Source organism: Martes martes (genome assembly GCF_963455335.1).
Source record: "Martes martes genome assembly, chromosome: 2".
Taxonomy (NCBI): Eukaryota; Metazoa; Chordata; class Mammalia; order Carnivora; family Mustelidae; genus Martes; species Martes martes.
The window spans coordinates 38030222-38055807 of record NC_137889.1 but is presented as its reverse complement, the minus strand read 5'-3'; the positions used below and the strand labels follow the sequence as shown (position 1 = coordinate 38055807).

Sequence of the window (25586 nt, the reverse complement as noted above, 5' to 3'; positions counted from 1 at the left end):
TTGAGCACGATTAGCTGTGAAAACAGATCTTAGAACAGACTCCCTCCACCCGAGAAGGATTACTGAAGGTAGGAAATGCAGGTGATTAGCAGAGTTCGCCTTTGATACAGACATCCTGCTCTTCTGCTAACCCTTTGAACTAACTTTGATATGCAATAATTAAGAGGGATTCAACCCCTGGAGGAGAAGCCGCTGTGGCCCTGCCCCTTCTCTCTCTCTCTTGAATCCTTGTTTTGAACTATTGATCAAACAGATTTAAAGGGATTTGTTGAAGCCTGTGTGGGGTAAGGAGGAAGGAAATGAAGGGGGGTGGGGGAGAGAGATGAGGAGGCACATCTGGTATAAATAGTTCCAGAAGGAACCTGCTCATTCGGAGTTCACACACCTCATAGAGACGAAGATTTGCTTCCCCTTCAAGAAAAGCAGTTCCAGACGACCTTGCGGGGTTCCCGTTTTGCTCTCTTGTGGGGTTGGAGCAGCCCAGTTTGGAGAGGCGATTAGAGGATGGCGGTGGTGGTGTTGCTGGGGCTCAGCTGGTTGTGCGCCCCCCTGGGAGCTCTGGTTCTGGATTTCAACAACATCAAGAACTCTGCCGATGTGCACGGGGCTCGGAAGGTAAAGCGCCCGTAAGGCAGCAGGGGGCAGTTCACGGGAGTAAGGCTTACCGAGGGGCAGTTGGCAAAGGGATGGGACTCCCTAGAGGAAAAACATCGAATGGGAATGGCACAAACACCAACATTACAGGTACTCAACCTGTAGCTCAGCTTCTCGAGGTTCTGGATGTAGAACAAAAATCTCACCATCTCTAAGACACACATCAGAAGGCATTTTTCTTCCATTGTCACAAAGAGCACAAGACAATGAAATCCCGAGTTTTAAAAGTAGGACGATTTTTTCAAATGCAACCTTTGCAGCACATAGGTTTCTTCATCGGAGATTTGATTTCCCCTTTGTGGGAGAAAACCAATTATATTGAAAAATTTCGGCGCCGCCAAAGGCCTTTCACCGCGTGCAAGGTGTCACTATGATTCGGCTTCCTCCACCTTCTACTTTGAATTCAAAGCCCTCTTACACTTTGTTGGGTTCCCCAGCCCTGTGACAAGTTTTTCCTTACAGGGTTCACAGTGCCTGTCTGACAAGGACTGCAGTTCTAGAAAATTCTGCCTCAAACCTCAAGATGAGAAGCCATTCTGTGCTACTTGTCGTGGGTTACGAAGGAGGTGCCAACGTCACGCCATGTGCTGCCCTGGGATGCTCTGCATGAATGGTAAGCTATCGTAAACCCCTGCAGGGTGGTGTCGCCCCAAGGAACTGTGGTTTTCGATTGAAGATAGCATATGAGTCTCATAGGCTAGAATATTCCAAGATAGGTACTCTCCGAAGGTCTCCTGGATTCACACTTAAAGTCATTCATGCAGCTGCCTTTTCTTAATGCAATAAAATAGTTTATTTCCTGGCGATAACTTTTGTCAACAACTTAAGAGATCATGATTTTAAAGGAAGGGGGTCAAGATGGGATCTTTCAAATTCTTTTGTTTTCACTTGGATTCCACTACTTAACTGCTTTCTTTGCCATATGTGCATGTAAATATTTAGTGCATGTGTCCCAGAAATCGTGAAAGTTATATATAAACGGAAGGCAGAGGTACTGCCAAACTATGTAACAGTGTAATCATCAGCATGTCTGTGGTCCTAATCCTTGAAGTTAATAACTCTAACCACACCTGGTTGTCACTCAGATGTTTGCACGACAATGGAAGATACAGCCCCAATACTGGAGAGGCAGATCCATGAGCAAGATGATGTGGACACGAGAGGAACGACTGAGCATCCAATTCAGGAAAACAAACCCAAAAGGAAGCCGAATATTAAGAAACCACAAGGCAGTAAGGGTAAGAGAAGCATTCTAGCACTTTTTTTTTTTTTTTTTTTTAAGAGAAAAACATTTCCTGGGGCACTTGGGTGGCTCAGTCCGTTAAGCATCTATCTGCCTTCAGTCCGTGGGTCCTGGGATCAGAGCCACTGCTCAGCAGGAAGCCTGCTTCTCCTTCTCCCTTTGCTCCTCCTCCTGTTTGTGCTTGTGCTCTCTCAAATAAATAAATAAAATTCTTAAAAAAAAAAAAAAAGAAAGAAAAACATTTTCTCCTCCTCGGCTTTCAAGGATAGGCTGAACCTGACTTGATTCCTCCCCACTCCAGAAACATAGAGGGATTATGTCCTGTTTCTAATCTCTCTCCATCCACGGCTTGGAAGATCATGTAGGGAGTAGCATAAGGCAGCCACTGAAGAGGCCAGGGGACTAGCCATAATCATGAACTGGTTGGCAGGAAAATCTTGAAGTGAATTTTATACACATATGTTTTTATAGTCTGTAATTTAATAAATGGAGGTTTCCCTAAGTCCTCAGGATATAAAATAAAAGAGAAATGAAAGTTGATGAATCAACTTTTTATTCTTAAAATACAAACTTCACTAAGATGAAGCTAATTCCTATCTTGGACATAAAATAACTGGAATATTTGAAGGCAGTGGATTGGCCAGTCTCTGTCTCCAAGGCTAAGCAGCCCCTTTATGAGTCATGGTCTGTGTCCATATAAATCCCATTTAATAAAACACTGATGAGGGTATTGATTTCATTCCTCAATACTGGAAATCTCACCTTTCTTTTTTTATAAATGATTTTTTTAAAAGGTTTTATTTTATTTGACAGATATCACAAGTAGGCAAAGAGGCAGGCAGAGGGGGCGGGGGAAGCAGGCTTCCCACTGAGCAGAGAGCCAGATTCGGGGCTTGATCCCAGGACCCTGAGATCATGACCTGAGCCGAAGGCAGAGGCTTAACCCACTGAGCCACCCTGGCGCCCCTGGAAATCTCATCTTTCTCTGAAAATGTTTGAACTTTATGAAACAAATTCTATTAGGTAGGGCTAAAATTCCCATGTCCTCTACTTTTGGCGTAAGATCTAGCCCTGGGAGACCTGCATCCTGCTTTTATTTTTACTTTGTGGCTCTAGATCCTACACCTTCATCCCAGCTACAAGCCCCCCACATGCCACTTTGCCCCATTTATCGTGACAGCCCATTCGAATTTTGTTACAGGACAAGAGGGAGAAAGATGTCTTCGAACTTTTGACTGTGGAGCTGGACTTTGCTGTGCTCGTCATTTCTGGACTAAAATTTGCAAGCCAGTCCTCCTGGAGGGACAGGTGTGCTCTAGGAGAGGGCAGAAAGATACGGCTCAAGCTCCAGAAATCTTCCAGCGCTGTGAGTGTGGTCCTGGACTATTATGTCGAAATCAAGTGACTGGCAACCGACAGCATGCAAGGTTAAGAGTATGCCAAAAAATCTAAAAAGCTGTAAAGATTTCAAAATAAAGACAACTCCTTATTGTATTCAAACAGAAATCTCAGACATTAATTTAAAAATCTTTCGATAATATCTCTGTAAATCAAGTCTTGTGGCACCTGGGATAGACTGACCTAGAGCACTGTGAGGTACTGCCTTGAGGATGAATGAAAACTGACTTTGGCTTTTTGTCTATTTCTGCAAAGTAATGTGACTCCTCAGAAAAGTTTAATTTGATCTAGTGACTCAATTAGTTCAAATAAATCTTCACATAATTTCTGGTGAAATTCTGGTACCTGACAGTAGCTTGGGGGGAAAAAAGCGATGGTCTACAGCTAGTTCTTATCTTACCAGTGAAAATTATCACAGTAAATTAAGGGAAAAAATTTTTCCTTAAAATCCCTCTTGTTTATTTTCTTTCATTTTCCTCTCGTAAGGGAAATGCCCCTTCACTACAAAATAATTTGGTTAATAAATAAATAAAATTCAAAAAGTAGTATTTTACGTGTATTATAGCCCTCTGCAAGTTATAAAGCATTTCCACGTATTTTGTTTTCAACAGCTTTAATCATTTGATAACTTTTTACATTTTATATTTATATAACTTTTAATTATAGAAATTAATATCATTTATATTATATACATATGCTTTATATTTTAAATTACATATACTTATATAATTATGTATAATTTATATATTATTAAATTATATTAATCTAGTTATATTAATTACATGGATTATATAATTTCAAAGCTAGGATCTTCAAGTAGTGTTTTTACTTTCAATAGCTTTACTTAGCCATTTGATAACTTTTTTTTTTTTAAGATTTTATATATTCGGGGCGCCTGGGTGGCTCAGTGGGTTAAAGCCTCTGCCTTCGGCTCAGGTCATGATCCCAGGGTCCTGGGATCGAGCCCCACGTCGGGTTCTCTGCTCCGCAGGGAGCCTGCTTCCTCCTCTCTCTGCCTGCCTCTCTGCCTACTTGTGATCTCTGTCTGTCAAATAAATAAATAAAAATCTTAAAAGAAAAAAAAAGATTTTATATATTCATTTGAAAGGGAGGGAGACAGAGCACAAGCATGGTGAGAGGCAGAGGCAGAGGGAGAATGAGACTCCCTGCTGAGCTGGGAGCCTGCCCTGGGGCTGGATCCAGGACCTGGAGATCTGACCTGAGGGGAAGGCAGATGCTTAATCATCTGAGCCACCCAAGTGCCCCATTTGATAACTTTTTCTATTTTACATTTATACTTTTATTTTACATTTATACTTATACTTAATATAAGTATATAAATTTATATATAAAACCAATGATATAGAATATATAGTGTATATAATTAACATAATTAATCTATTTTATATAATTTCAAAGCTCGGGCTTTCAAGGAACATTTTTTTTTTTTAATTTTGTTTATTTATTTGACAGACAGAGATCACAAGTAGGCAGAGAGAGAGGAGGAAGCAGGCTACCCGCTGAGCGGAGAGCCCGATCCCAGGACTCTGGGATTATGACCTGAGCGGAAGGCAGAGGCTTAACCCACTGAGCCACCCAGGCGCCCCTCAAGGAACATTTTTATTTATATGCTTGACCATTTGAACTTAAAAATTACCTCGGAGGAAAACTAGGGCCAATAAGTGAAAATTCTGTTTAAAGTTGAAGAGGCCATATTTTGTACATATGGGTGCATATTATAAGTGGTTTTGCTTAGGGAAGCTTTTTCTCATGAATTACCACCACTTTCAGATTTCATTTAAGAGATAAACCACACACCTAGTCTTAGGTTTTAAGTATATATGACAAAATTGAATATGGGGTCCAAGACAACCCAAGAAAAAAATTAAATTTATGAAGGTCATTAATTTCTAAAGAATACTGAATCAGCATCCAGTTCATGCCCAGTCTTTCACTAATCTGTAATAAATGGGAGGAAAAGTAGTAGGGTAATGTGGTTTACAGCAGAAGGGCAGAAAATGAGAAAATAAAAATTCCCATTGAACATTGTTAACATCTCATCTTTCCTCTCCACTAAATCCTTAGTAAAGTGTGATCATGAACATACGTGATATGTTATTTGCTAATAAAATAAAACTTATTTGCTAATAAAATAAGAAGAACATCTGATAATAGTATGAGAGGCTTTATTGACTACAATGCAAGCTAAGGTATGAAGAAGAAACAATCATTTAAAAACACCAAAGACCCTTACATAGCAAAGGTTAAGAAATAAATTAAGACTCCTGCTGAGCTGAGCTGGCCTGAGAAAGACGGGCCTCATTCACTCCGATCCTTGGGTTCTCGATATTTCCACTGGATGTAGTCAAAGATGTCTTTCTCGCTATCCACTGGCAGAGGCTCTCCAGCAACTCCTGCAAGTACAGCGAGAAAAGAAACTTACAAACTGGTTTTGGAATTTAGTTATGAGGGTTTAGGGACGACAGTTGTATGGGACTCACTTTCAGAAGGAAAAGAAAATGGTAACTAAAACCACTAAACTAAACTAACTAAACTAGATTAAACTAACTAAAGCCACTAAAACATGATATTGACCTCCCTCTCCCCCACCCTCGTACAGGAGCTTGTGTTCAAGCTTTGTCACATACATTACCAGTACTGTAAAGGGAACCTGAATATCCCAACTGGGGCCACTGAAGTGATCCTAATCCACAATTTTCCTCTCTGCTGGATCCCCACCATAGCCACTGTGTATCACAGGAAATACTCTAGTTTCCTTTGCAACTCAAAATGTGGCCCTTGGACTAGCAGTATGGACATCACCTGGAAACTTCCTAGAAATGCAGAATCTTGGGCCCCCCTCCAATTAGATCCTGCATTTAATGAGGTCCCCATGTGGCACGCACACATATTTACATGTGAGAACCACTGCCCTCATCTACCCGGGAAGAAAGCCCTATTTTATACTTTCAGGACAAAATGACAAAATCTTTATTTTCCTAGTAGAGAATAATAAACACAGTACACTGTGAAATGTTAAAAAGCATAGATTAAGCAATTCTTACTCTTTATTTATTTTTTTTTTTTAAGATTTTTTTTATTTCTTTATTTGACAGACAGAGATCACAAGTAGGCAGAGAGGCAGGCAGAGAGAGGAAGGGAAGCAGGCTCCCTGCGGAGCAGAGAGCCCCATGCGGGGCTCGATCCCAGGACCCTGGGATCATGACCTGAGCCAAAGGCAGAGGGCTCAACCCACTGAGCCATCCAGGCGCCCCAATTCTTACTCTTTAAACTTTTTTTATTTTTAAAAAAAATTTAAGGGGCACCTGGGTGGCTCAGTGGGTTAAAGCCTCTGCCTTCGGCTCGGGTCATGATCTCAGGGTCCTGGGATCGAGCCCTGCATTGGGCTCTCTGCTCAGCAGGGAGCCTGCTTCCCTTCCTCTCTCTCTCTGCCTGCCTCTCTGCCTACTTGTGATCTCTGTCAAATAAATAAAATCTAAAAAAAAAAAAAAAAAAAAAAAAAAATTTTTTTTAAGTAAACTCTGTCATGAGCTTGAACTCATGACCCGGAGATCAAGAGTCACATGCTTACTACTGACTGAGACAGCCAGGTGTCCTAACTCCTAAACTTTGGAAGGCATGCGGCTGAAGCTACCAGGTTTGTCCTAGCACTAAAAGCAATGATACCTAGGTTCTTCAGAAGTCTTGGAGATACATGGAAAACAAACAAACAAAAAAAACCCACTTTAGACTAAAAAGATTTTTTTACTGACCATCATTAATTCAGTCTAATAGAGCTAGAAAGAACTCTTGCCATCAAAGCCTCCAATTGAGGGCCTGAGAGCATGTATGGATTTAAAGACCCTTTTGTTGCCTGAGGGACTCACAATACAAAGAAACTACAATTAACAGGCAGAATTACTTAAAGGCTTTTGAGAGAAACCAAAGCTGCTAAACCAAAGTAGCCTTGAAAATAACTTTCTCTCAAGATGACCAGGATTATCTCTAATGCAGACACAAATACCCACCAGTGACTCCCAAGGGACGGATTGTGTACTCATTGATTGTGAAGCCCTTTTCGAGGGCATGAGCTCTCATATTCTTATTGAAAATATCACTCCCGGTGAAATAGAGAACACCACAGTAATACTGATCCTTGGGTATCAACCTAAAATAAATAGATAAACAAATAAATCTCTCACCACACATTTCAAATTTGGCAAAAATAAGACTCTTCTAATCAATAAGGCACAAAACACCTACAATAAGTCTATGTGGTCTAATAACCCAGGGAGGAGACTATCATCAGGTAGACTGTTGAAATTACTCCAAGCTCGCAGTTAGTCTAGCTTTCAGTAAACTATGTCCTGCAAGACGTGTGGGGAAAAGAAAAGCAGGAGCACATATTACAACTAACTTTCCCACAGTTAACTACTTTCGAGCTGTGGAAGGCATCACGATGAGATGCAAATCGAGAGAAAATAGATGATATTCTGTAGACAGTCATTATTCTTTGCATATTTTCAGGCTAAGCATTGTCTATACCACGAACATACAGCATTTCAGAATGAAAGGGGGTTCTAGACATTTAGGTGAATTCCAAGATACACAGAGGACAAGGAAAAAGGGAAAAATTAATAGGTCAGCAACAAATTTCGAGTAATACCTTATATCAATTCTCCTGTGTGGATACTCCTTTTCATCATTTTTACTGGGAAGCTGGCAAACACCCTAAAATGGATATTTCAAAGAATGCTTAAAGACGTTTTTAAACTTCAGGCTTCACTCTAATCGAATGTCGTTAAATGTGAGGTTTTGGCTTTGAATGCAAGCAGTTTTAGACTCCTGGGCACTTTTAACTTAGTGGCTTTTCTATGTACTATGTCTTGTCGCCACTTTCCTCTTGTACTTTGTGGTAATTAAAGAACTACAGGAAACAGCAGGCAAGGATTCTAGGTATGAGTGTTTGGCCTTTGTGTGATTCCAAACAAGAGCTAATCAGGGAAAGCATCACAGATGAAAGACACAGACCAAAACAAACAGAAAAGCAATCTGGAAGAAACAATTATGATGGAGGGAGGACAATCAGAAGAGCTATTGGTAATATTCTAAGATAACAGAAAACATTCCATACATGAAGGGCAGAATACTACAAAAAAAGAACACTTAAGGAAAAGGTTTAAATCAAAATTAAAAGTAGGATAGCAGAAGTAGAAGAGTTTAAAATTGAGGAAATCTCCCAGAAACAGAAAAGACAGATGAAAAATAGGAAAACTGTAAAAGATAAGAAAATTACAAGATCATTTTCTTTCTTCTTTACAGGTGAGTTTTCATTATACTTCTACAGTTTTCAAACAAACGTTATCAAGGTCTATTTAGTAATCTTTTTCCTTTTACAGAAAAATGGGCCAAAATTCTGGACTGGGAAGCAACCCATAAATACATAAAAAGAACCATAAATATCAGAAACTTCCAATTAAAAAAGTTTCAAATGCCACACTCAAAGAAAAGCACACATGTGACAGGCTTCTGGTCCTAAAGAACAGTTAACTTAGTACACAGACCACTAAAAGCTATACTTTTTCACTTAGCAACATAGAAAAATTAAAACCTAGAATCTAAAATGGGTATTTTCTTTAGCTGTTGCTATGGCTAAAAGATTAAATGAAACCTGTTTATCTTCAAAATATGAAACCTACCTTCTTAGGCATTAACAAGTTCCAACTCAACCTTCAAATGGATCAGAAATGCTTTCTATCTGGAATTACCATGAGGTATTACCTTGCGGATATGGATGTTGGAGTGCCACAGGCAATGATCTTGCCGTTTGTCACATCAGTAATAGGATTTTGTCTAATGGCTTTGTTCCTTTCCTAAAGGCTCATTTTATTTCCTGCACTTTTTCTGAAGTGTTAATGTTAAGGAATTCCTCTGTATTATTGTAAATTCTTTATTAGATTGAGTGGATTAGTGTTGTTTGGCATTTCAGTTGAGTAGCTTCATGCGGAGTGTCTGAAATAAAGCCTCTTTTGTTGCCTCAGGGTAGTCAAGGGATCTTCTATTGTCCCTTGAATCCTTTCTATAGATATTTCACAGAAAATCATCCCGGGCCAAACTTGCACAAAATGCTAAAATCTGAAAGGTAATCACCATAGATGAGGAAAACAGGCATCTAAATACAGAGGAAAATTTTATTCTCCTTCCAAAAGCTATTTTATTCATAGGAAGGATAACTCAATTACCTAAAATCATGGCTTTACAAGAATATCTGAAACATTAACCCTGGCTTTCCCGAGGTTTGGGGACTATTAGTTTACAGGAATTCATGTTTTGAAGAGTACTTGAAAAACACATGAATGGTCATGTTTTAAACAACAGTCAATAGTTACATTAACAAGAGGTTTTGAAATCAAGTGGATATAGAACGAGTATGGTTTATTCCACTCTGATATTTCTGTTTTTTGTAATCTCTATGCCCAACATGGGGTTCGAACTCACAACCCCAAGATCAAGAGTCCCATGCTCCACTGACTGAGCCAGCCAGGCACACAGGTTTATTCCATGTTGTAAGCTGAATTCATTTCGTGGCCAATTTCCTTTCAGAAACAGAGATCCCAACTTCTTGGGCTATCTCTGCTAATGATCTCACCCCCTCATCCCTCCTCTGACTCCTGCCATGCTCCCTGACTGGCTAACTCTCTTACCTCCAGTCCTTCCCCAAGGCTCCTCCCCTCAAATAGGTGGTTTCCAACCATCCTAGTCAATGGGTTTCCTGCACATCCATCTCCTCAAACCCTGTTCTTCCTCTTTTAAAATAGTACTTGTTATCTTAACCTAACATGTAATTTACTTATTATGTTCATTGTTAACTACCAGTCCCTTCTCACACTCCCAAATATAAATTCAATTGAAATTCACTGGTACATCCCAAGCTCCTAGAATAGTGCTGGGGACGTAAGAGATGCTTAATACATAGTTGATGAACTAGACGAACACACCTCCTCATCCTACTGGTGCTCATTCTCCCTGTCTTGTTCTTCCACACCACCAGTCTCCCTCACTTTCTGACCCTCTTTTTGTTTCCCAATTTACTCCTTACCAGTCGCTTTCAAGGATCTGCTTTCAAACAAATATTACATCTACATTATATTATATCATATTCTATTAGCATAGCACTGTATAATTCTTTGGGGATCCAGTCATATGAAGATACATGTATAAACCCTTTCAAGTTTCCATGTATATTACTTAATTTGATCTGCATAATAGTCCCTTGACACAGGAGAAGTGTATCATTTTAGATGAATACATTAAGGCCTTGCAGAAGTAAAGCAACTTGCCTAACATCATACAATGAATTAGTAATGGAGACAGAGAAAGATTTAATAGCTTCCGTATCCAAGTCTATTCCTTCATAATGCAACACAGCAACACACATCCTTTCCTCTGCAACTAGATATAAATCATCTCTTATTGCCTCTACAGTAAATTGATTTGAGAGCTAATCTGGACTGCTCCTCATCCCAACAAATACTAATTATAAATGTCAAAACTGCAGGCTCAAACACGGCATTTTTTAAGCTTCAGAGACTGTATGAGCCACACGTACAGTATCTGAACTTTATACACAAACCATCCATCCACTGAGATGGATTCCTGCATCACAACATAAAGGCCTTAGTTTCCAGCTCTAATTGTCAAGTTGTCTTGCTCAATTGTCAAATCAAAAACAAAAAACTGCTTTCTATTTTTTTAACCTGCTTTCTTCTGGAAATAGATGTGAGGGATTCTCTTTCTGGAAATAGCTGTCTATGTGCTGCTAGGAATATGAGTAAGGGATTGGGAAGGCCAGATAGTACAAAGGTTTCCACAAGTCTAGCCCTGTCCTAGGACTGGTGAGTGGCCCTAGTCTTTCAAGCATCACATACACAGTAAGGTCTGCATCAGCCTGGTTTGCAGCAGTCACTGGAATTTGACCATGAGACAAAGGTCTTCTCTGCTATACTGAGCAGCTACTACTGGGGTAATCCCATTCCACCACTGCCAGCAACTCTGTATGTTCACATTCACATGGCTACCCACCTTTCCCTTTCAGCTTATATCCAGCCCACCAGCTTGCAATGTTTCTTTGTATTCTTGCTAGCTGGATTAATAGCCTCTGCTGTATAAGGCTAATAAGCCTCTGGATTATTAGCCTCTGTGTTTCTTCTGGATCTCTCTTTGAGCACAGCACAATACTATTCAAACTGCAAAAAAAAAAAAGATGCTTCTGCTACCACATCGCATAAATACCTTCCTGGTCGTTGACTCTGGAAAGAGCTGATGGGCTTCTCCAGTACGAAGACTGAAGGCCTTTCGCAGAGATGACTATTGGAGGTAGATAGTTAGGGCAGAAGGAGTACCCAGAATATGCTCAGGCATACCAGGACACTTTATTAACAATGAAAACATTTTTTCAACTTGTCTAGCATGTATTATTTTTAGGATTTTATCTGAGTGTTCTTTAAATGTAAGATTTGTGCACATTCATTTTAAGAATAAAATCAATCTCAATTTAAAAGGGATACTCCTAGAACATATATAAAGCCTATTTTGAATAACATCTCATGTGTCTAGGGGCACCTGGGTGGCTCAGTTGTTAAGCATCTGCCTTCAGCTGAGGTCATGATCCCAGGATTTTGGGATCAAGCCCCACATCGGGCTCCCTACTTGGCGGGGAGCCTGCTTCTCCCTCTGCCTCTGCCTGCCACTCCCCCTGCTGTGCACTCTCTCTCTCTCTGTGTCAATAAATAAATAAATAAATAAATAAATAAATAAATAAAATCTTCAGAGTTTAAACAACAACAAACATCTCATGTGTCTATTTCTGGGCATAGAGTAAAAGCTCTGAATCTGATAGATTTGGGAGAACAGTTTATAGATTTGATTCCCAAAGACTGACTAGAATTTTTATTTTTACTTTTCCCAAAGTTCTTTTGAAAACATTATAAAATGTGGTCAACTTGGGCGATACAGTTTCACAGCCAATTAAAATCACCATACTGAATTTAATGACATGATTTTTTGGGTGTCTCATAAATATACACAACATAAAGTTTGCCATTTTAACCATGTTTAAGTGTGCGGTTCTACAGCGTTACGTATATTCACATAGTTGTGCAACTACCACCAGCATTGGCCTCCCAAACTTTTCATCCTCCCCAACTGAAACTCTGTATCTATTACATAGTAACTCCCTCTTCCCCTTCCCCATAGGCCCCTGGCAGGCACTATATTCTACTTTCTGAAAGACATGATATTTCAATCATCTATATCAACCATCTTCTACTTTTAAGCCAAAAGCACTGTCAAATCCATGCAGTAAGACTCAGGCTAATATTAGCATGTCCGTTCCCCCAAAGCACAGTCTCTTTCCATTTCACTCAAAGAACTTGGGAAAATGGGGACTCAAAGTACAAATTTCAGTGAGCGGTAGAATAAAGGTAATTATTAACCATAGTCCTAGATTGCCATTTGCCTTCCTGTCAGTTTTTATGCAGGGACATTTATTAACCTTTTTTTAATGCATTTGGCATTTGTCTTGAATCTTCAAAGCTTTATCTCCTAGGAAGATTACAGGATTTTAAACAGTTCATCATGATGGGTGTCACTGGGAAAATCTCGGCGAGCATCCCGCTCCAATTAATTCCTCTGCTTACCGTGCCACAGAACTCGTCTGTATCACATACCCCGATTTCTTTTCTTTCTTTGGTGTTGTAACATATTAATATTCTTCAGACAATTCTAACCTCATGTACTGAAGAATTCTGAGTCAGAGAATATGAGAACATTTGCTATTTTAAGGAAAACTTATGATGCATCAAAGTCATTTACAGAAATTTTTAAAAAGAGTAGATTATGCCTAATTATGTATTCCAATGGCACAGATTATTTACAAAGTGGGGCATTTAAAACAAAATTCTTTACTAAAATATTCTGAGATTAGCATCCTGTTAAGTCTTCTTTCTATAAATTCTCACGGATATCCTATTTATTGACTGTAACGCTAAGATGCGGTGAGGTCACATACTCAGACTAGGTACTGACCAGTTTCCAAGGTTTTTCCCAGAACTGTTAATTCAAACGAGTACTTACCATGAACTTTGTTTCACCTTTTGACAGAGTATCTGTAATAAAATGGACCTTTTGTAACTGCTCCACAACACGATGTAACAGCTTTGGCTGTGGAAACATAAATAGGAAACAAGAAAAAGAACAATTACTCTTTTATACCAAGAAAACATTTTTAACGAGAGTTTTCTGATTATCTATGGAGAAATGCCTAGTTTCCCTCTAAGTACTTTTTTCTTCTAACACAAAATTCACTTATCAAATGAAACATCTTTTTAGGAACCATCATTCTTCACCAATATCATGATACCCCCAAATAGACATCATCTGTGTTTATCTGTGTCATTAAATAAAAAAGTTAGCTGCTTCATCTTTAAAAGGTATATATCCTAAAATCAAAAATGTTTTCCCTTCATGGGTTTTTAAATAGGAATACAGTTTCTTAATATTGTTTAATAGAAAAATATCCCCTTAATGAAAACCTGAATATTATACTGGATATTTCTAAAATATCCATGAAAGACAATAAATACTTCTGGAAATGTTTTACTAAATTTCATTTTGTTTTTCCAAAATCAGACTACTCCCTCCATTCCTTGTAGAACACCACTGTATATCCCTGTCAACCACTACTTGGCCTTTTACAAAATTCAGTCGGTACAAAGCACTTACACTGATTTTTCAGAAAGACTAAAACAAAAATTCATTCTGAAATATCTAATTATCATTTTGAAAATGATATTCACTGTTGTGTAACACTTAGCACATTTGATTATAAATTCTGTGGTACCTGTTTGGTTGATTCAGAGGTAAAGCTTGGATGGGTCAGAAGAACATCCATGTCACCACTGGACTCTGCGCCTATGATAATAAAAAATATGAATGGAATTCTCTCCACATAAATCTATCAGTTAGGCAAACAGAACCAAAGTGAGGTCACATTGAGAAGCCTTACTTCTTATAGCCTAACTTTCTTTTTCACTGTACTTCATATTCACAATTAGTTACAAGATTTCAATTTCCTGTCCAACTATTCAGGTATACTGATGTAAACAGAAGAATCTGGGATAATAACAGTAATTGGCATTAGATATGCATTATAGGCAATTGCTAAATGTATTAAAAATGCACCTAAATAATTACTCAATAATGGATTAAGACATTTAAAAACAACATTCTTGCAAAGATGACATTCAAATGGCCAACAGACACATGAAAAAATGCTCATCATCACGGAAATGCAAATTAAAACCACAATGAGCTACCACCTTACACCTGTCAGAACAGCCAACATCAACAACATTAGAACCAACAGGTGTTGGTGATGAGGATATGGAGAAAGGAGGAGCCCTTCTCGTGCTGTTGGTGAGAATGCAAACTGCTGCAGCCACTCTGGAATACAGTATGGAGGTTCCCCCCAAAATTAAAAATAGAACTACCATATGATCCTGGAATTCCACTACTACATATTTACCCAAAGAAAATAAAAACACTAATTCAAAAAGATACATGCACTCCTATGTTTACTGCAGCATGATTTACAATAGCCAAGACAGGGGACCATCTATCCATGGATAGATGAATGGATAAAGAAGATGTGGTATATATACACACAATGGAATATTACCCAGCCATTAAAAAAAACAATGAATCTTACCATCTGCAACAACATGGATGGATGTAGAGTATATTATGCTAACTGATATAAGTCAGCCACAGAAAGACAAATACCATATGATTTCACTCTTAATGCGGAACTTAAGAAGCAAGGCAGACAAAGGAAAAAACCAAACTCTTAAACATAGTGGTTGCCAGAGAGGACATGGGTAGGTGGGGATGGGTGGAATAGGTGAAGGGAATCATGATGAGGTCTGAGAAGTGTACAGAATTATTGAATCATTAAATTGTACACCTGAAAATAACTGTGTATTATACTTGGATAATATAACATCTAGTTTTATTATATAATATTTAAATATTAAATATAAATATTTAAATAACATTAAATATAATAATATAATATAAATTTAAAACTTTTAAAAAAAAGCTTTAAAATACACCTATGAACACTATATATATGAAAACCTCAAATTAAACAATATGTCCTAACCCTGTGAAGATTCATCAGAAAATCCATTTCAATTCTTATGACCGAGTTCATTTAATGGATACTGGTAAAAAAATTACTATTATGGTATCATGGATAAGAATATAGTATTTGAGGGGCACCTGAGTGGCTCAGTCAGTTAAGCATCTGCTTTCAATTCTGGTCATGATCTCAGGGTCCTGGAATGGAGCCCCACATCAGGCTCCCTGTTTAGTGGGGAGTCTGCTTCTCCCTCTCCCTCTCCCTCTGCCCCTAGCTCTATCTCAAATAAATAAATAAATAAAATCTTACAAATAAAGAATATAGCATTTTATAATGACAGATTTTTGTTCTGATCCCCTACTCTACAATCACATAACTTTGGGAAGATTACATAAAATTGTTTATACTTTCTTTTATTATAATATTATGAAATGTTGTCTCCATTTAAATAGATTTTTTTCACTTTAAATTTTTTTCAACACTGCAAATAAGGACTGTATATTCCTCTAAATCTCAGTTTTTCTGTCTATAAACTAGTAAAAACCATTCTATAGGCCATTGTGCAACTAAAAACATATGTGAAAGCATCTAGAATAGGACCTGTCACACAGCTGGCATAAAATAATACATTTCCTTTCTTTGCATTTTTAGAAGTATAATACACGTAAAACATTTTTTTTTTCCTTCCAAGATTTTACTTAATTCAAGTTAGCTGGGGTGCCTGTGTGGCTCAGTTGTTAAGCATCTGCCTTTGGCTCAGATCATGATCCTGGGTCCTGGGATCAAGGCCTGCATCAGGTTCCCTGCTCAGTGGGAACCTGCTTCTTCCTCTCCCACTCCCCCTGCTTGTGTCCCCTCTCTTGCTGTGTCTGTCAAATAAATATATAAAATCTTTAAAATAAATAAATAAATTCAAATTAGTTAACATAAAGTGTAGTTTTAGTTTCAGGAGTAGAATTTAGTGATTTGTCACTTACATATAAGTAAAACATGTTGTTTTTTTAAACAGATTTTTATTTTTTAAAATTTTTTAAAAAATTTATTTATTTGTTAGAGAGAGAGAGCGAGCGAGCACAGGCAGAGAGTGGTAGGCAGAGGCAGACGGAGAAGCAGGCTCCCCGCCGAGCAAGGAGCCCGATTTGGGACTCGATCCCAGGACGCTGGGATCATGACCTGAGCCGAAGGCAGCCGCTCAACCAACCGAGCCACCCAGGGGTCCCAGATTTTTATTTATTTATTTGACAGAGAGATCACAAGTAGGCAGAGCGGCAAGCAGAGAGACAGAGAGAGAGAGAGGAGGAAGCAGGCTCCCTTCGGAGCAGAGAGCCCAATGTGGGACTCGATCCCAGGACCCTGAGATCATGACCTGAGCTGAAGGCAGAGGCTTAACCCACTGAGCCACCCAGGCGCCCCGTAAAACATGTTTTTGGTCACCGAAGTCATGGCAGTGTCTCTAGACCACCATCTTATACATCAATAATGTTTAACCAGATATTTAAACACAAAGACGACTAGATTCAATGTGTGCTGATCCCAGCACATTCATGGAAGCTATTTTAAGAAAATAATTTTGTCTTCTTTTCATTTCTTTCTCTTAAAAGTTGTGTCTTTTACCATCTACCTATCACCAAAAATGTATTACTCTATCCATTTAAAAAGCAAAACAATTATTTAGCAAAAAAAGGAAAACAATCCAAGAATCTATTAACAAAGGAACAGATAAAGTATGGAACATCCACATAACCAAATGTTATGTAGCTATAAAAAAGAATAAGGATGCTCTCTACATACTGATGTGGAAAGATTTCTAAGATGTATTTTTAAGTGAAAGAAATAAGGCACAGTACTGTGTATATATTATGTTACTTTTGTGAAAGAAAGGGGGAAGAGGACAACAGGAATGTATATGCACTGGATAAAGAAGATGTGCTACAAATTTACAATGGAGTATTACTCAGCCATAAAAAGGGATGAGATCTTGTCATTTGTGACAACATAGGGGGGGCACCTAGAAGGTATTATGCTAAGTGAAATAAGTCTGACAGGGAAACCAAAATACCACATGACTCACTTATCTGTGGAACCTAAAAAACAAACCAAATATAAACAAAACAGAAACTGGCTTATAAGTACAGAAAACTAGTAGTTGCCAGAGGTGGGGGTAGGTAGGGAATGGATAAAATAAGTGAAGGGGATTAGGAAATACACACTTCCAATCATAAAATAAGTAAGTCATGGGGATGAAAAGTACATCATAGTTAACACAATATCACATTAACATTGTATGGTGACTACATTTATTGTGGTGGGCATGGTGTAGTGTACAGAATTGTCATCCCTATGCTGTATGCCTGAAACTAATGTAACACTACGTGTCAGGTATACTTCAATAATAAAAATTTTTTAAATAAATAAAAATTTAAAAATGGGAAAAAACAATGTATATTCACATTTATTTATTTATGTTTACATGTAAAACCACTGAAAGAACACACAAGAAAGTGATCATTTATAGGACAGTGGTGGGAGGGAGTGGGGAGAGTGAACTAGGACAGGTAAGAAGGCAGATTCTTAGTGTATACCCTTTTTATATTAAAGCATGCAACCATATAATAATAAATAATAAAAGTAATAATACAGTAATAAAATAATAATAAAAGTAAAAATGATAATAACAAAATAATGAAAGTAAAAATAAAACAGAAATATGGAAATCCAGAAAGGCAGTCATCTTCAACTGAGCATGCTTTTGGCTTGCTGTATATCCACGTCTGTGTTTTGAAAAATTTAGATTCCAAGGCCCCACCCTAAGAAGATTCTTATTTAGTAGGTTTGTAGCAGGATATAACAATGTGTATTTTTTTTTAACTTTCTAGGTATTTTTTTTTTTAAGATTTTATTTATTTATTTGACAGAGAGATCAAAAGTAGACAGAGAGGCAGGCAGAGAGAGACGAGGAAGCAGGCTCCCTGCGGAGCAGAGAGCCTGATGCGGGGCTCGATCCCAGGACCCTGGAATCATGACCTGAGCCAAAGGCAGAGGCTTTAACCCACTGAGCCACCCAGGCGCCCCTTTCTGGCTAAGTTTTTCTTTCCAGCTTATCTCTTAACTCAGGCACAGCATCCCATGATGGGGACCAAAACTACCCCTCAAGCAATAACAGTTGCCCAGACAACAGCAAGACAACATGGGATTAAAACCAAGACAAGGATCAGCGGACCTGACCTCTACTGGCCACCCGCACGTACCCATGGATATTTGCCCCACATTCTCCTTATATAAGCCCTGAAGGATTTTCAGCCCTTTGGAGACAAGTCTTTGAGATATTAGTCTACTGCCCCTCCAGGGCTGGCCTCCCGGAAAGAAATTCCTTTCTGGTTGCATCACCACTCATCTCTCTGCCTTTGTATTTTGTCAGAGGTGAGTGGCTGAACCTTCTGTTTGGGACCCCCCACCACCACCACCCAGGCGCCCTGCACCCTTGGGCCCAGACTACAATGCCATTTTGGGCCTGTGGTTTTCTTTTTAGCAGATCCATGAAGTAAAAAGTCATGTTGGTCTCATTCACAATTTTTTTTTTTAATTCATGTGACAAAGATCACAAGTAGACAGAGAGGCAGGCAGAGAGAGACGAGGAAGCAGGCTCCCTGCGGAGCAGAGAGCCTGATGCGGGGCTCGATCCCAGGACCCTGGAATCATGACCTGAGCCAAAGGCAGAGGCTTTAACCCACTGAGCCACCCAGGCGCCCCTTTCTAGGTATTTTTGATGCACAGAAAGACTTGACAACTGGTTAACTTTAATCCTCTCTTTTGCAAATATGAAAAACAGAATGTGGAGAGAGAGACTTCAATCTACAGTGACAGTAGATTTGGCCTCAGGACCCAGTTCCTTAGGCCCCAGTTCAATGTTCTTTCTACTTATTAGCAATTATGGATTTAGCACTTTTTCTCCCTAACTCCAGATTCTTACAGCAGCTACCCCGGGAATTTGTGATAGCTCATCATCTACTGCCTAAGTGAAACTCCAAAGGTGGCCAGAGATTCAGTCAGATATCTATGCCAAAAGTTTTAAATCAAGTTTTTGTATTTCGATTTTTAAAGTTAACATTTTAAAATTATGTTACCCTTCCAAATTTTGAGCCAGTAAGAAACCAGGATTCTCTAGGTTCTCACTTAGCTTGTATTTACACATCAAAAGGATATCTTCCGAAGGACCTGGTTGTTGAGAGAACTGGTTTGGAACCAGTGTTTCAGTGACATTATTTTTAGATCCATTACAGAAAACTCAGAAAATAAAAAAAGTAAAAAAACCCACAAAACACCCCACCACCTACCCACAGCTCACTCTTAGGATTTTAATATACATAAAATTATCCTATAAAATTTATTAAAACTAGTCATTAAAATATCCTATAATAAAATCAGGATGAATTTCCTTTCATTTCTAATACATATTCCTATCTATAGACAAATAAACTTAATTAACATGCTACTGGGTCTTAGTAACATGAAGTAACACAAATTACATCTCTTTGATCCATTTTTTTGTACACATTAGGCAATTTTAACATCAAGGCATGAATAACCTAAGATTAAGAAGTATGTTACCTCTTCTGAAACTGCCACAGACTGTAGCAATGTATTCAGAATCCACTTTTTTAACTTCATTTAGTACAATATCCTAATAGAAAAAAAATTAAGTCAGTATTCTAAAAATGGCTTTTCACCAAGTGACATTCTCAATTCTAATCAAAGAATACAATTTAAATTTAGCACACTCTTACTTGCATTTGTAACATCTCTTCCCGAGGAATTCTTTTCTCAAAGTCCTCAAAATATCTATAAAGACAGAATAAGTAGACAAAAGATTTTTGTGAAATTTAAATCTTCTTAAAAAGTAAATTGCCTACTATATCAAGTGCCCTTATACCAGCAGATCATTCAAAAATCAAGACTGAAGTTCAGTAAGAAGATAACAGTAAAACTGGGGGATGGGAATAGGTTTATTTCTTAACTTAGCCCAAAATTTTTAAGTGCCATCCTTTATGATATTCCAGATACTCCATCTAAACTTATTTTAAGTAAACTTCACCTTCATATACCAAGAGTAAATAAATATATTTAAATTAGTATGTTTCCAAATTAGTCTGCTCCCTACTGGCAAGTCAAGGGCTTACAGTTTATTGCTCTTATATCCTGCAAAATTTTATTTTAAAACATTATCCAGGTAACATTAGGCTAAGTGAAACATGCCAGTCAAAAAACTATATATTGTATGATTTCATTTATATGAAATGTCCAGAAAAGGCAAATCTATATTGATAAAAAGTACCTTAGTGGGTTGTCAGAAGCAAACAGGGACAGAGAAGGGCAGCTGGGGAGAAATGGGGAGTGAAGGCCAACAGATATGGCCTTTTTGGGATAAACAAAGATGTTCTAAAATCAACTCCAGGGGGCTCCTGGGTGGCTCAGTGGGTTAAAGCCTCTGCCTTCGGCTCAGGTCATGATCTCAGGGTCCTGGGATCGAGCCCTGCATCGGGCTCTCTGCTCAGCGGGGAGCCTGCTTCCCTTCCTCTCTTTCTCTGCCTGTCTCTCTGCCTACTTGTGATCTCTGTCAAATAAATAAAATCTTTAAAAAAAAAAAATCAACTCCAGTAATGGTTGTACAGCTCTCTGAATATACTAAAAACCATGGAACTGTACACGTTAAATGGGTGAATCGTATGATATATGAGTATTTCAATAAGGCTGTTGTAAAAATATCTCAGTATGAAATAACTAAAATGATAAAGCATTGGATCAAAAGTCATTCTCACAACAACCAAGTTCTTCAGAAGATCTCCATTACATAAATGCAAGGACAGTGAGAACATCCTGGTCCCCTACTGGCTCCAAGTCTTGGAAGAGCAGTGTCTTAAGTTTAAGGGACATGTTTATGTACGATGCATTAGAAAAAATCAATTAGAAAAGCGGTTCCAGATGGTATCCAGCACATGAGATAATTATAGATGCTGAGATACAACATTCCTACTAGTTATTCCCACACTGTTATTTAGATGTTTGGGTTTTTTTTTCTTTTTCTGTTTTTAATTTAGCATTCCATGTTCATGTCCTAGCTTCTCAGGAAGACTCGAAACTTCTTAAGAGCTTTATTGACCCTGTTTATTTCCTTACCCCGGACCTAATGCAGTGCTTTCTACAATGTTTAAGCACAAAATAAACACCCGCTGAATGACTGATATACTCAGTCCTATATGCTTTAAGAGGAAGTTCTTCACTAAAGTCAAGAGAATGAGGGAAATACTCAAAACAAGAAAACAAACAGAAGGTAATAACAAAACGTGTGAAAACAGGCATATTATCTATCAAAGTCTGCAACAAATCTTAGCATTCCTGAATAGAGAAAAGGTCGTGTTTAGTTAAATTTGAAGAATTATTGTGGTGTATGGAAAAATGGCTATAAGAAATTTTACTTTTACGTCTCAGGCATCAAAAGAAAAGAAAATTTGCTATCTTACTTCAACCCAATTCGTTGATGATGGTTCAACTTTTCTTCATTTTTTCTGAGATCTGTACAGAAGACACATAAAGTTGAGGTGCTAATTTAAATACTTTTGGGAAGAAGTCGCTGAATTTTGTGATTCTTTTTACAAAGAACTACTAGGAAAATACGCTGAAATGACTTTGAAAAGATAAGAAAAAAAGAAAAAAAATTCAGATATTAAGAACTAGATAAAATGTTCTTCAAATCAATGTAGTTAAAATCGAACAGTTGATTTCATGATCATTTTTACTTACTGAATCAAAATTTCAATTATAGTTACACAGAATAATAGATAAAACATATCAGGATCATACCACAATACACTATCTACAGTAAAAGGCAGCCTTATAAAAACTCACATTGCTAACTTACAGTAACAGCAGTAGCAACCACAACTTTTGAATGTTTTATGAATAAGTATTTATATTGCCCATCTGCTGTTCATTCATTCACTCCTTCATTCGATTAGTATTTATTGAGTAATAACTTGTGCAGGCACTGTGCTTAAAATTCTGTTGAAAGGAGAGGTATTATTTTCATTATTTAAAAACCGTCACATCATAACATCATACATTAAATCTAAAAGTGACTTAAGGATGCCTGTGTGGCTCAGTCGGTTAAGCCCCCAACTCTTGCTTTCGGCTCAGGTCATGATCTCAGGGTGCTGAGATGAAGCCCCATTTGGGGCTCTGTGCTCAGTAGGGATCTGCTTCTCTCCCTCTGCATATGTCCCTCCCTGTTTGTGTGCACTTACTACCTCTCGTTCTCTCTCAAATAAATAAAAATATAAATCTTTAAAAATAAATAAACAAAAGTCACTTAATTCCACCTGGATGTTCCTTTCCTGGGCATGAGTATGGGAGTAAGACTGTATGCTCCCAAAGCAGTTCCTATCTGTGGTCACCTTTACATATTCACAAACATAAATTCTCTCTGGAGATATAAAATGGAGAGAAATAAGCATCTTTATGATACATGGAGCACTTAATATTTCTCAGAGCTGTATGTACACAGTAAACACTAAAAATGCAATGGAAATAATGACACAGATGTTATATCCGTGAACTGTGAAATAATGTAAAAACCGTTACAGCAGATCTCTGACACTTCCAAGGTATGCAACTTTTAGGAAACAAATTCTTGACTCCTTTGGCCAGTATTTCACTCAGATAAACCAAATATGCCACAGGCAGAGAAGCACAAACCTTTTCTTCTGAGACACAAACACAGTATAGAGCTCATTCTCTAGTTATAGGACTCACACAAATTCTTAACTTTAAGTGTTACTAATTAATCACACCTCTTAAGGGTCAGTTACTATTTGTAAGTACTTACTAGGTACCAACCATTGTCCACTAAGTGCTTTTCATACATTACTGCATTAAGCCATGTGAGGCAGAAATTATGATAGCATTCTGTAGCTAAGAAACCAAAGCATCCTAGTCATCCATTCTAATCAAGTGTGGTGGAGAATGGATTCAAACCCAGATCAGTCCCTAGAAATCTGTCCACTTAACCATTTGGGTACAAATAATTGAATTCACAAATAAACCCCAAATGTCACAGATATACTGCAACAAATCTCTATTTCTATCTCCATCTATAGTATACCCCTAAGAGTATGAAGAAATAACTTATATTCAAAGGATTGCTAGGTTTAAGGAAAAGGCTTTATAATTACTTGACTTAGACTCTACTTTTATCACTTTTTTGAAAGCAAAAATTCCTTCAATAAAACCTGCAAGCCTCTTACAGAATCTTTCTCAATATATATCACTTGGCCTTCAGGCTCAATGTGTAGGATTCTGTTGTCCAAAATTTTACTGGAGAAACAAATGCAATTTAAATCTAAAAATCTGCAAATGAAATGATTCTAAACCAAGAAGCCACTTCTTGCTCTTCTTGATTTTCTTCTAAGTTATAAACATAAACATGTTAAACACAGGAATAAAAACTACACTTTATACCTATTCTCTACTGTAGAGTTAAAAAGAAAATCTTAGCATCCTTTTTATTAGTTGAGAAAAGGTTTCTCAAGTTCTAGTTTGCTAGAGCATTAACCATCCTTCAGGAGCATATCTGACTTGGAATTGATGACCTACTGTACATACTCACCTTCCAATGTTTTAATTCCTTCATCTACAAACTTCCTTGCAGCAGATGGACTACAATGAAAGAAAAGCATTATCTCAATATCAAGTGAAACTCAGTATCAATGAAACTCAGTATTATTACTGTCTTCTCTTGTCAAAGAGTTACTATGGAGCTAAACAAGACTTGCTAAAGTGTTGGGGTTATTTTGGTGACTTTATCCAAAAAGAAGAATTCTTGAAGCCTCAATCTAGGAAAAGAACCATGAACCTGGACATGAAAAAGACATCTAAGCAGCTAGGTGTTATAATGTACATGTACTTTATTCATAAAACAGACATACACACAGGAAAACAGATCATCCATTCAAGTGAGTTTAACTGAGGGCCTGTTATGGGCCAGAAACTCTTCTAGGCATTGAAAATACAGCAGAAATAAGACGAGTAAGTGCCTTGGTCTTACCTACTTACATTTCAGTGAGTAGAGAGAAAAAAATAAATAGGTATATAAACAAACAAAAAAAATATCAGGTAAATGAATTAAAAATAGGGTAATGTGACAGAGTGGATGGGTCCTACTTTAGACTGGGTAGCAAGGGAAGGCCTGTGAAATGGTATTTAAACTGAAATTTTATTTTTATTTATTTATCTTTAAATATTTATTTATTTATTTATTTGACAGAGAGAGAGAGAGAGAGAGGGAGGGAGGAAGGGAGAGACAGCAAGAGAGGGAACACAAGCAGGGGAGTGTGAGAGGGAGAAGCAGGCTCCCCACCAAGCGGGGAGCCTGATGAGGGACTCAATCCCAGGACCCTGGGATCATGACCTGAGCCGAAGGCAGATGCTTAATGACTGAGCCACCCAGCACCCCTAAACTGAAATTTTAATGGCAAGGTATCTTTGTACAGAAACTGTGATACAAAAGCAGATACTCATAGCAGAAAGGCAATGTGGCACAAAAGAAGTAGAACTGAATTGGGAGTCAGCAAATATGGGTTCTAATTCTGACTCTGCCAGTTATCCCACTTTCTGTATTCAGTGTTCTTGCTAGAAAAGGAGGATAATAACACAGAGGCTCTCTGAAACAACTTCTAACACTTTAGAATGGCCTTAAGTCCCTAAGGAGTCATGCTCATTTTCAGTATACGAAGTTTAAAAATTTAGTATATTTTAGAGTAACTTTCATCAAAATGTTTTAAATGAAAAATCACCACATATCTAAAAGACTGCCTCGGGGTGCCTGGGTGGCTCAGTCATGAAGCATCTGCCTTCGGCTCAGGTCATGATCCCAGGGTCCTGGGATTGAGTCCCGCATCAGGCTCTCCGCTTGGTGGGAAGCCTGCTTCTCCCTCTCACGCTCCCCCTGCTTGTGTTCCCTCTCTCTCTCTGTGCCTCTCTCAAATAAATACATAAAAATCTTTAAAAAAAAAAAAGACTGCCTCATTCCATAAAGATGAG

The 25586-nt window shown here is 38.0% G+C and overlaps 2 protein-coding genes across 3 annotated transcripts in view; one reads left to right on the top strand and one right to left on the bottom strand.

The window, feature by feature from the left end:
• Positions 1–504: 504 nt before the first annotated feature.
• Positions 505–3394, top strand: DKK4 (dickkopf WNT signaling pathway inhibitor 4; the record flags this gene model as incomplete). Its single annotated transcript, XM_080797015.1, has 4 exons — positions 505–615; positions 1117–1267; positions 1740–1892; positions 3099–3394. The coding sequence occupies 4 exons, from the start codon at positions 505–507 to the stop codon at positions 3347–3349; spliced, it is 666 nt and encodes a 221-aa protein (XP_080653141.1). The 3' UTR covers positions 3350–3394.
• Positions 3395–5464: 2070 nt separating this feature from the next.
• POLB (DNA polymerase beta) overlaps positions 5465–25586 on the bottom strand; it is a 28334-nt gene continuing 8212 nt past the window's right edge. Inside the window, exons 6-14 of one of the 2 annotated variants that reach the window (XM_080795883.1) lie at positions 24154–24203; positions 22013–22064; positions 20279–20333; positions 20103–20175; positions 14196–14266; positions 13430–13516; positions 7962–8026; positions 7324–7463; positions 5465–5709 (exon numbers count right to left, since the gene is read on the bottom strand). In XM_080795883.1, the coding sequence (XP_080652009.1) occupies positions 5615–5709; positions 7324–7463; positions 7962–8026; positions 13430–13516; positions 14196–14266; positions 20103–20175; positions 20279–20333; positions 22013–22064; positions 24154–24203 (688 nt within the window). In that variant the 3' untranslated portion in view covers positions 5465–5614. The remainder of the gene's footprint in view (positions 5710–7323; positions 7464–7961; positions 8027–13429; positions 13517–14195; positions 14267–20102; positions 20176–20278; positions 20334–22012; positions 22065–24153; positions 24204–25586) is intronic. The other variant, XM_080795884.1, reaches the window with a different exon arrangement.